Here is a 12,637-nt window from a genome sequence, read left to right as displayed (position 1 = left end):
CAAAGTCCGAGCACTGCGATCGCCCGGACTCGTTCACCGACCCCGTGGACAGCCTGGCAGTGTCGACCACTCCGACCGAAAGGTGACGCCGCCGCCATGATCACAATACCAGCCTCGTTCAACGCCGATCGGAATTATGGTCGAAACATATTCTGGAGAGGTTTGAATAAAACAGTTAAGATGCTCTGGGAAACCGACACATTTGCCCTTCCGCATAAAGCTGCCTAAATAGATTTTAGCCAATCGCTTCAGGCATGCTTATATTATTAGCAAACAACATTTGAAGGTCAAAATGTAATATTAATTTATACTATACGCTGTTTCACCTTGTGTTGTACCGCAGGAAAGGCTACAAGCGCGAGCTCCTCGCTCTAGGGCACATCTCGACGGCACACGCTCTCGTGCAACAAGGGAAGCTGCCAACGCTATGAGCTCGCGCTTCTACCCTTCGCTGCGGAACAACATAAGGTGAAACGGTGTATAACTACAACCACGGACACCGATGCCAAGTATTCGCATGTTCAAAATATTTTAAATATTAGCTTTTTTTTTAAGATATTTTTTTTTTTTTTTTACCACAGAAGAGAAGAGTCGTATTCGCGAAGAATATAATAGCATGGGACTCATAGCGCACATTTGACGTTAATCGCGTGCATTGTTTTTCTCTGGAAGTTTTTATACGGAACTATTTTTGATTATCTTGACACATGCCTCGTGGACTTTTATAATGGTGACATTATTGCGTTCAAGAGAAGCGTTGAACATTTGATATAGTGTGCTACCAATGAGGTCGAGGACTGGATTTGTTTTTGTTTTTTGTTTTTTTTTTTAATTTGTGTAAACTGACTTGTTGTTTTGCCGTTTTAGGCTTCCCGCTATATTTAGGCACTGTAAATAAATAAATATAAAAATAAAAATAAATAGCACGCAGAAAATATATATATATTTTTTTATTTGTTTCATGTGTACGTTTCATTCCTGAGGCAAAAGGAAAATACCACGACCCACCTTTCGTGCTCCGTTCACCCTTAAGTTAAGACTGCAGCCAATGCCACAAACAGGAGAGCTCAAGGTTGTTGCTTTCAAGCGTTCAAACGCGCAACCAGCATTCGCGCCCAAAATGCACATCTCAAAGCCAGAGCTCTGGCTACCTCGCGCTTGTGCATTCTGAAAAGTGCCTGCGCATCTGCTTTCCCGCAAAACATTGGAAAGCCAATCTCTGCGATCTAGGAAATCAGCTCATCGAAGGATGAGGAGGAACATCCGTTTAGACCTGAACGTATGTTGCTGCCGCATTACGGAATGCAAACATGACGCTTTGCATTGCGCGCCACTTTATTTTTTGGTCTAAACGGATATTCCGCCTCATCCTTCGCTGAGCTAATTTCGTAGATCACAAACATTGGCTCTTCGAGTGTTTTGGGGGTAGTAGACGCCCAAACATTTTTTTTTTTTTTGAGTGTAACGTTGGCTGCAGTTTCAGTCGTTGGATGCGCTAAATTGCTCGCAGTCGTCGACCCTCCACCTGATTTGCGAAAAAGTATCCACAGAGTCATCACTATACAGTGACTGACACCTGTGATAACGTTGGACGTGGCGCGGTCCCAGCATGTTGCTGTCGCTCTGCGATCAATGCGATTGCCGCCTTCACCGATAAGGACAGCGAATAGCGATCCAAGAAGAAAGAATTCACATATTAAGCCACACCCCATATTTTCAAGCTGTCCGTCATCCTGATCACGAATATATGAAGGTAACAAGCGCCAGGGGAAAAAAATTTTTTTTCTTTGATATTTAAATCGAATTCTTATTGTTTATTGTACTCGATCGTCTTTTCGTAAACCTGGTGTTAGTTTTGAAATCGCATGTTTTTTTTTACGTTGTGCATGCAATGAGCATGCTAAAAAAATGCGTGCATGTGGGGCATGGCAACACACTCAAAATAGCCTAGAGTATTGGGCTAAATATATTTTTTAAACTACTGAGTGCAATAAACAGCAAAGGTACTGTTTTACGATGACATTTTATTTTAAAATAAATATAAAATTCTCTAAAACGTAATTTTTAACCTGCAAAGATTTTGTTTTCGTTTTAATGAATGCTTCAAGTGCACAGTGCACGGAAACTAATAGTTGCACTCCGCATAACCTCAAGCTTGGGTATGCGAATTTTTGGTGTCATAGGGCGACATTAAGAACACGAATTCTTGTGCACAATCAGTGAAGATTCCTCAAAATCGCGAAAAGAAAAAAACGCCTTTGGACATTACCATAGCTGTGTAACTTCACTCATTCTCGGGGGTGGGGGGCGGGGGGGGAGCAAATTATAATTCTTATTCGTGAAAAAAGTGAAGCTACAAAATATGGCGATAGAGAGGAGGTGACCACGCCTACATCTCAAGTTAACTGTGAAGGCAAGCAACATTGCAAATTGAAGAACGCGCACAAAGACATGCTTCACGTTGATGCCTTTCTGGGTTGCCAGGATTCCTTCAAACGGGAATTTGACAAGTTAAGCGGCCACGATCAAGCCTTTTTTTTATGCATAAAATACACGCTACACCTCGATATCACTATTTTTATTTTTAATATTGCCATTGTGTCTTGCATTTCCCCCCAAGCAACACTAAGATGACGAATTCACAGCCTGTTTTTATTGGTCCGCCATCCAGCACGTTAACTATCATTCACCAATAAGAACGCAAAGAAGAAGAAAAAAAAAGATTACGAAGCAAGCAGTATAAATATATTTAAAAAAAAACACGCTCTTCATTTTATTATCAGTGAGTGATTATAATAGCCTCGCGTCTACCTCGCCCCAGAGAAGCTGGATAGTCCGTGACTGCGACGTTAGGGGAGATTATCAGCTAACCACAGGCTGCAGTGGATGTTCCCTCCCATGCCTGCGATTCGCATTGCGGCACTCTGCAGGTTCACCGACAAAACCTAATGTACCAGAGCAGATCTTCTTTTTCAGCCAGTATTATTTCTATGACCGCTGTTTTCAAATAACCACCTGGTTAACATTTTCACTTTTATTGTAATATGTGTGTGCGTCGATAAATATTGTTTTAAAGTTTAATGAAGCCGCGTGGCTAATCATTACTAATAAAAGATATACATTGGGTCTAGCAAGAGGACGCGACATGCACAAGTAAGCATACTTTGACATGTCATGTGTGTAGTCTTTCTAGTCCCAGTGTCGTTTATTGGGAATCCTGAGCAGCGCCGTTCAGTCAGTGCACGAAATACAACTGATTGGCGAAACCCCAAGCACTGTTTTTTAGAATGTTCACCGTACATCTAGGCCAGTGTTATAAATGCCACCACCATTCGATGGGTACTTAAATGTTTGTTTATTTTGGGTGCGTTTACTTTTTCACTGGGCATGCGCACGCTATTTCGGTCTGAAGTAAATTTTACCTCCCAAGGAAACTGATGGTTTAGATGACCTGAGCCCTCGCAAGCAGGAGAGTTCTGTGACCTTGCGAAGGCTTCAAATCTGATGATGTGGTTGAGTTTAGACGTAGAACAGATCCTTTGTTGACCGCCTTTTTGTCGCGGATAAACGAAAACGCGCCCTTCATTCTAACCAACAAATATATTATGATAAGAAAGCCTGTTATTTTGCATTCTAAAAATTTTGGAGAGTTTAGTTTCCCGGAAAACAACTTGGGAGAGCCAGACGCTGCATTCTACACACTCTCGGTAAATGATGGGGTTGAAAATATCTTCAGACTTATAAAAACAACATAACACGAGAAACTGGGCATGATGTTGCGACGCGCTTGCGTCATTCTAATTGGCACAGCAGTACATGCTTCTTGTTTTAGTTCCAAAGTTATTTTGATCTAATCTATTCGACAAGCTTCCTCCGTAGGTTGCAGAGTGTGGCATTCTCAATGGACATAGTAACCCTAAAACGTGAGGAAAAAAAAAAAAGAAAGAGGACGGAGAGAAGCGAAACTCTGAACGCAGCTAAAGATTTTTTTTTAAAAACACCTCCTTGAATAGGCCCACAAACCCACGAGAAGACACACGTCGCCGTAGGTCACATAACCATGGCAAAAAAGACCGATAAATAAAATAACAAAAAAGAACCGGGCCACCGAAATGAGGGCACTAGTTTGTAGTCTATGCTTTACCAGCTCGCCGGCCTACTTGCCTTTACTCTCTCTAGATTTGCGGCGAAAGAGAAGCACTGAGTTTTTTACACATCACTGTCGTGCATAAAACAGAGACAGCCAATAACGGCGACAAAGGAAAGAATGTCAGCGAAGTTTGAAAGGCTGGGGGGGGGGGGGGGGGGGGAGGGGGGGGGGAGTACTTTCAGAAAATAAAAAGGGATGTGCGTTGTGACACTACTCATGAAATTTTATACGCCTATTATCCTGTTCACAACGCATTTTCTCAAATTATATCTCATTCCGAGCTTCGTCGTAGTCATTATTTTTGTGGCCTCAATGGGCTGTGCGTGTTCTGCGGGAAGGTAATTAATATCACGAATGTAGTTCTGTATTGCGACGCCCTTCACCTGAAGGCGATAATCGGCAGGGACGCCAATTAGTGCGGCGTGTCTATGACTTTGGCAAGCCGGAGGGATTATCTGTTCATTATTTTCTACTAAATCCACCTTTAACCGCTCGCCCCCATACTCGCAGAAAAAATGAAGACTCAGCATCCGCCGTCGCTGGAGGACACCAAGGAAATGACGAGCTGAAAAAAAGGTACGGACCTCTTCCCAGTTCCCCTCCGCAATCAACCAACAAAATGTAGGGGTACACAGACCAAGTGTTGTTGCACGCTCCCTGTTCAAGCGGAGGTAGTGTCACTGAGAACGCAAAAATCCTGGACATGGCTGATAATATTTTCGCTTTTTGCCTCGTGATTACTTTCTCTGTAACCTTATCGACCAAATAAGTAACCTCATTGGCCGCCGAGCGATGCTAGCATGATTGAAGTCCACGTGGCCCGGCTCCTCTGAACCTGGCAGTGAGGATGAGGGAAATGGCAATAAAAAAAAAAAACGCAGGACGTGTTCAGTCCCGAGAAAATCATTATCGCTTCGCAGCATATAAGATTTCGAATTTCGGTAATAGGATAGCCGACCAACAAATCAGAGAACAAGAGGCCTCAAAATTTAAAGTCGAGCCTTTTGTTTTTTTTAAGATGCCAGGAACTGTACGATGCTACTTCAGGTTGCCTAATCATCTGCATTTCATGATGGAATCGTATAGATTCAATATCTGCATGCCCTATTAGAAAAAGAAAAATGTCGAGGCTGCTTGATTTCTATAAAAAAGCTGAGATGCCTAGAACGTGACGCGGAATATTTTTGTTCGTTCGGTTCTTTATTATTATATTGGGGTAAAGGGTCACATTACAGCGTAAAGCGTTTCCCCACTAGAGTTATTGGGAAAATTAATGTATACTTCTATGACCAGCAAGTATTTCTTCCTGTAGTTAGGGGGATTATTACGTGTTATAGCTGTGAGTTACCGTTTATTTAGCATATTCTTTTTTTTTTAATGAAAATGAGCCTTAGCCATTTTTCGTGCAAAAAGTAGCTGTCTCGTTGGCACTTACCAAAGGCCTTCCAATGGATAGCAATTCTATGACTTCTTCGCACTTTTGTTTTTCTGCACACAAGAACGAAGCGTGTCAAGACACGTTATGGTGTCGCATGAGCGTCACGTGATGTGACAGTGTCACATGACGCCATGTCGTCACGTGGCGGGAAGCCACGATGTCTAGTCAAGGTGTCACTTGATGTAAAAAGACGACGTGACGGTAAGTCACGTCACGTGTCACCGTGTTGTAACGATGTGACGTGACATCGTTGTGACACCATAACGGCACGATATCACGCATTTTCGTGACATCCTCATATCTTTTATTCATTTTAGCATTTATGATATCACATTGACACGGTAGAGTTCGACAGCATCGAGGCTAGATCAGAGGAATCGTAAACCTTAAAGCTGGGCGATCCCAATTCAACTTAAGACTTTAAATACAATTCACAGAAGGGGACACCTGTATACAATATTTAGGATCGAGACACGGCTCGTTTTGTACAAACGACCTCGTCGATTTTGCAGGCCCGAGAGTCCGAGCACCACCACGGCAGGCCCCGGCGACAGGCCCCAGTTCTACATCGAGGTGGACGCCAGCGCGATGGTGAACCTGAAGGCCGGCACGCAGTACACACTCGTGCCCGTCGACTCGGAACAGGCTGCAGCGGCCGCTGCCGCCGCTGCGGCCGCGGCCGCCACGGCTTCCGGAACCTCACTGCCAAGCTCCGATCTACAGCCGCCGCAGGCCCTGTGAGAGCCTCGAGCACGTCTGCGCAAAACTCTTAAAATCGCAGAATTTCGGTTCGCACTAAGAGTGTCATGCTGTGTGTATATTCTCAAAAACCCCCGGCGTGTGGCTCGTTTCAATAAGACTCCGCCCCCCGGAGAGTAACAACATCCCTATACGTCTCTCAGTACGGACGCAGCATTTTCATGAAGTCACGGGACGGAAGGACCGACCGCCAGACTCCCTTTCCCTTTAAATGACTGGCGCATACAAAAACAACGGCCCGCCTAATCCCCAGCTCGGCTCTGCATATTGTGCACTGAGCCAAAAGTTGTAATTTTATTCTAGAGCCTCCCCTACACTGGTTTACAATCGCGCTAACTATGAATACAAAGCGCGCTTCGCGGTTTTCACACGTAGCCACATACTTTAGAGCACGGAGTGTCGTAGCAATGCCGAATGTTGAAATAAAATGTTGCGGAACCACGAACCGGCACACTCCGGACGTCTAGTAATAGTCATTATTTGGAAAGGTCGGGTCGCACTACTGAGTAACTTTGCACAGTGAAAATAGTACCACGACTTCTTCCTGCTTCCCATTGATGAGAGTCGTCATACTGGTCATCTGGCCACCTGTGGTGCTAGCCATTCTAAACCAGTTCTCAACAAACGCCGACCGTAATGGCTTGCCGCGTTTTCAACTCGCATTAAAATAGTCTTCATTGCGACACTTATCTGTGAATCCTTATGTTGTTCCACATGCTCGCGCCGTGCTCACAGTCCCATAGCACTTCTCTTTCTAACGTGGAGCAATTTTTATTTTATTTTTTCTCACGTTCATTTTTGTCCAGCTGCTTGCAGAGATCGAGAAATTTGCTTACGTAATTGCTCCTTTAAAAAAATAATTTCATGAGATTTCTTTTTCTAATGGTGAGACTATGTTTGGTTACCGCAGTTATTTTGTTTGGCTCTGTGCGAATCGTCCAGCTTTTTCTTATCCGTTACATTCCAAGGGCTCTGGTGCCCCTCCCTTCCCGCGAAACACGTGCGACAGCCAATAGGTAAATCTATGTAGGAAGTTCGGCGAATGGCGAGACTTCAAGTATTTTTAGACAAAAGAAAACTGTCTTCTCTTTGGCAAGGAGCACGCCCTTTTACGTGCTTATGACACGCGCAGTATCAACGCGCGTGCTCTCTTTTGAAGGACGAAACATATTTTTAGCTCCGTTCTTCGCCGTGCATTGCAACGACTAGCATTCCCACGTGTTTAGCGCGAAAATAAATGTACTGTTTTTGTTTTTTCTTCTATGGGAGTCTGATTGGGACTTTTCATGTTATATTAAAGTATTCTTTTCTTCAATATATATGTCGCTATGTTTTGTGCAGCTCCTGGGGTCAAACAATGGACGGAAAAATACCGGACGAAGACGGGAACGGAAACCCAAGGGAAGGACCTACCAAGGTGCCTAACGATCATCTACCGTGTTTTCTTATTATACTCAAATGTCTCATTTCTTTTTCATGCAAAAAAACAAAAAAAACAAAAAAACAAAAAAAAACAAAGAGTTAGAAATGACCTTCTAATAAGTTAGCGCTCGATGCTTGTTATTATCGACTAACGTATATTTTTAGTAGACAATTTGCGCAGGCTTCGCAAATAATGTACAGTGACTGACAGCTTAAGAATTGCAGGGCGTGACTCTTACATTCACCCTTTTTTTCTTGGTGACTCATGACTAGTGACTTGGTGATCGTATCGGCTGATGCGTCAATTTCATTGGCTACAGACCGAAAATGTGGTGCATAAAGTTCTCTGCGGGACAGGCCTTCCATGTTTTCAGCTGTCAGCGAGAATGCAATGTATGCCGTTTAATAAATCCTCAAGTTTCGATAGCCTGTTGAGACTCTGGAGAACCAATATGTGTAACCTAACAGGAACCCATAGCAAATCTCGACGGTCTGAAGCCATCTCGACACGGTGCATGCTCGTTATTATTTATAATTAAGTTCACTTGCTACACGCATAGAAACAAATCCCTATCTCCCTGTTTTGTCTCGTAAATTGGAGGGCCGATATTTCAAATAAACTGCACAGATAAATATTGAACGTTCGAAGTTTAAAGCTTAGGTTTCAGCACTTACGTTTCTGATGGTCTGTCTGTCTAAAGAGTTGTGATAAAAGCCTACTGACGGAAGGAGTAGGCAACTACTATAGCAGAAAAAAGTAAAAGAAAAAAGCGCAATGAACATTAGGAGATCAGCTCTACAATTAAGACTTCAAAAGTTGTTATAGCATGTTTATTAACGATAAAACTATTTCTCACTTTTTCAGAATGACCACCATTTCGATCAATTAAATACAATAAATGTATAGCTTTTGCACCTTATCCATTAAAAACTCACAATGCTTTGCAGCCTACTTTGTACTACAATATGTGCGATCGTTTCTAAACACACAAACACGCTTTGCACAGGGGCCCCATTACAGCCGCCAATGCTGACCTTGTCTCAGTTAGATGCCGAGGAACTGAAGCGGACGTTCACGCGCCCCCACAAAGGACAACGCTGGGTAGAAGGACGCAGTAGAATCTAAAATGGTAATCACTGACCCTGCTGCGGTAACGATGAAGTGAAGTGAACGTAATAATATAAAAGAAATATCATGAGTCATTCCACTCTGTGAAGGTGGACGAGCAGCGAAGGTGTTTAGCAAACGACATAGACGTGACACAGAATTTTGAACAAAGGTACGAACACATTTATTGTCTCGATAGGTGGTCATCGTGACGAAAGGTACGCACACACAAGTCGAGGGGTATTGCCGCCCCGAGGAGCCGGAGAAAACTAGACACGCGCGAACGGACAGCCAGCCGGCAGAAGGAAAGGAAACTAGGCACGCAAGCGCTTGGAATGACGACAAAGAGAGGGCGGTGTGAGCCCTCTCTGAGTTTTTGTTGACGCCCACGAAAAATCCACAGAACCCTAGGTATAAAAAACTTCGCTGTAAAACAAGAATTTGAAGGTCGGTTATAGTGGAGCACAAGCACAGCAGCTTCGAAGCGTCTATAAAATATAGATTAGCTATTGCAAATATACATTTTGTTTATGACGCAGAGCCGTTAATTTGCGGCCCGTGAGTGACGCGTTCTAGAAGAGAATTTTAGAATATAGGAGGCCTCCACATATGAGTGCGAATAAAAAAAGTGGGGGACCCAAATAGAATATGCTAGGCGATACCGGCTAATAGAATGCGGGGCGCAAGTTCGTCTGCTTCTTTTCCAGGAGTCGCGGTGAAGTCAAAAAGACACCGAGCTCTGATTGGCTCTGATTGAAGTATAGTAGATCTGGTTGAAGTATAGGCCTCAAAGCAAGCTGCCTTGAGTTTTACCGACTATCCTTCTGTCAGAGCCAATCGGCGCTCGCCGTTTCGACGTCCACCACAACCTTTCTCTCTCCTGGAAAAGAAGCAGACGAACTTGCGCTCCCCGTAGGGTTTTCGCAACGCAGAACGGCGCGCTTGAGTTTCAAGCTTGCTGCAGCAATGCGGCTAACGAGCGTAATATTCAATAAGAAAAATACTAAAAAGACTTAAAAAATATGCGCTTAACAAGTACTTTTTGTTTAAATGTAGTAGACAAAATTGAGTCAATATTGGGGGATAAGTTTTTCAAATCCGGTATGGTTTGGAAAAAAAAAAAAAAGATTTCTTTCTTGGCTAATTGCGGAATCTCATTGGCGGTTGCGAGATAACAAGGTGCTCGGAATTTTCCACGCCATATGTTTCTTAAGCTGTCCGTTAATAGTATTGTTTTTGTCTTGCGCCTGGCCCGCAGGAAGAGCTTCCGGGCGACGCGTTCGGCCTGGACCAGACGATGCTGAATGGCTTCGAGCCGACTCCGGGCCAAGCAAGGAAGCACGAGAGAAGCCCCGAGACGTCCCCGGCCCTGGACGCCGACTTCGAGTCGTCAGCCCCCGGAGACTGCGCCGACAAGGAGATGACGTACACGCCGCTGGTGTCTGTGCACCAGCAACAGCAGCAGCAACAGCAACAGCAGCATGACGCCGCAGCCGTGGCTGCCGCCACGGCCCACCTGGTAGGACTTGAAACAAACGTGCACCACGCTGACCGAATTTTTGATCTACCCAAATTAAACTTATTTTCGGAATACGTAGGCTTCACTCTTCCCAGCCTGCTGTTGATTTCCTCTAAATTTATAGTTGCTCTTAAGAAAATGGCAACCTTCAAATGTTCCCACATTTGCAGCGGAGTAATGTTACAGGTTGTATACCTTAAAAATCGAGGACATAAAAAAATAAGCATTTATTTTTATATTTTTTATTTTGTTGTGAGCTTTCGCAGCATTCATTTGACATCGCCACATTTCGTTTTGCACCAAGCTCTACTGCCACCTTATTACAACAATTTACGTCACCTTTTCAATGTTGCCTGTAGAACTACTCTCCCTCTAGGACGAACCTTGAGAATTCAGTAAGTTCGTAAACCACGGGACTTGTAATTTGAGTTACTAGTTCAGATGTGCTTATTAATCCGTCGAGCCAGTTTCCAGGCAAAATAATAACAATCCTAATTTCGCCACATAAAAAAAATAAAAAAATAACAATATAAAACGCGAAAATAGCAATTTGCTGCAATTATATACCAGTTTTAGAATATCTAGCATTATGGGTCACTCCGAGGCAAAGCGCGGGCATACGGGTCACCAAGTGACGGGTTTCTAATCCAGGCTGGCGTGTTCATAATCTGACGGAAGGTTATTGCGGAAAAGAAGATGCCGCGCGACCGAGATTTCGGTTGCCCGTAAAAAAATTCCCAGGTGCTGGAAATGAATCCTCCGTCTTTCTGCTGGGGCGTGCCAGATGTCCTTCGTTGGTTTGGCACCTAAAACAAAAACATTAGACTTTGACCCATTTCACACGCTAGAACCTACACAAGTCAGGAGCTCACGCAGTGGACTCAATATTAGAGAGGCGTTAAAACGCTTATGTGCACGCCGGAAGAAGAAAGATGTCTGAGCACAAGGCCAGAAAGGGGGCCGGAATTCCACCCCGGCTTCCCCCACCTCCCGTCAGGGGCACTATAGAGTTGGACACTATAGTGTAGTTGGACACTAAGAGGAGCGTGCCTCCAGGCCTTAAAAACATGTCCGTCTGTAAGGACGGTTCCTCGCGTTCCTGTCATGCTGCGCCGTCTCACGGGGTATTTCAGAAATGGGAGGGATCTTTGGCACACCTGCTCCGTGCCAAGGCGACGCTGTTTAGGTCTTGAATCTCGAATTTGTCCTAGGTCTTGAATTTTGGCTACTGCCTTATGATGGGTTAGAATTGGTGCGCACTGTGCAGCATTTCAATTGTCGTATATTATGAACCAAATGAATTGGTGCGTAAATTAACGTTATACAGCAGCTGATTTTGTACAGACTGTAAGCCAGTTCAATCAAGTTAGATTACTGTGAAGCTTAGGGAGAACATTTTTTTCTCTAAATGCAGCTAAAAAATTTAATATGTAACCAAACAAAAAATGTTGCTTGGTGAGGAGATGGGAACGGCACGGGGCAGGAGACTAGTAGCGTTCTAATTCTGCTTATCTTTAAGTACATTCTAAGATATCCAGTGTTTTCCGCCGAGCACTTTGGATAACGAATTGCTGCAACTTGCGGACAAAGCTGTAGATAAGTCTACACTTAAAAAAGCAATCTGCGTTGTGACACCTAGTGTTTGGTAAGCCCGACAGAAGTAGTGCTCACTGTCAAAGCGAAGACTGTTTCGTCAGGAAAGCATATCTGAGGCCCTGTCGTTCACCGAGCTTTCTCGATAGAGTGCAGCGATTGACACTTCGTAGTAGTTTGGGAGGAAGTTTGGGAGAAAGGAGACGCACCGAATTTCTTCGAGTGTGGAGCATATTTTGACTCCCGAATTTCGCGCGGAAATAGACCATTTTAAAAATTAAGTTTGGCAACCTTCATTGCTATCACCATCTCAGTGTATGACATGTGTACTAATTTAAAGGCGGCCTCCTTGAGGTTTGTCAGGGAAGAAGTTGATGCTACTACCAAGCGAAGGATAAACGAAGCCTGTACGTTCCAGTTGTAGGTGCAACACGACGCACGAATTAGATACGTAGGCATACGCGTCTATTTTGGCGTGCGATCTCCCAATCAAACTCAAGTATTTTTTTATCAGAGCGCTTATGGGTGGTTACTTCGTCCTGGCAGTTCCTATGTTATCGCCATTGAAACTGAAACAAACTAAAAAAAAACTATGAGGTGAATGATGATCCAATTCTCATCTGCCATTGACGCTCCAACGTGACGATG

At 43.9% G+C, this 12,637-nt stretch overlaps 1 protein-coding gene across 1 annotated transcript in view; it reads left to right on the top strand.

The window, feature by feature from the left end:
• Window positions 1-12,637, top strand: part of LOC8039449 — a 44,017-nt gene that overhangs the window by 11,949 nt on the left and 19,431 nt on the right. The window contains exons 2-4 of the mRNA XM_029995679.3: window positions 6,101-6,292; window positions 7,689-7,764; window positions 10,136-10,396. Of these exons, the coding sequence (XP_029851539.3) occupies window positions 6,101-6,292; window positions 7,689-7,764; window positions 10,136-10,396 (529 nt within the window). The remainder of the gene's footprint in view (window positions 1-6,100; window positions 6,293-7,688; window positions 7,765-10,135; window positions 10,397-12,637) is intronic.

This window comes from Ixodes scapularis, unplaced genomic scaffold, assembly GCF_016920785.2.
Source record: "Ixodes scapularis isolate PalLabHiFi unplaced genomic scaffold, ASM1692078v2 PGA_scaffold7__128_contigs__length_106722199, whole genome shotgun sequence".
Lineage (NCBI taxonomy): Eukaryota > Metazoa > Arthropoda > Arachnida > Ixodida > Ixodidae > Ixodes > Ixodes scapularis.
The sequence above is the reverse complement of the archived record's forward strand: the minus strand, read 5'-3'. Positions and strand labels throughout refer to the sequence as shown.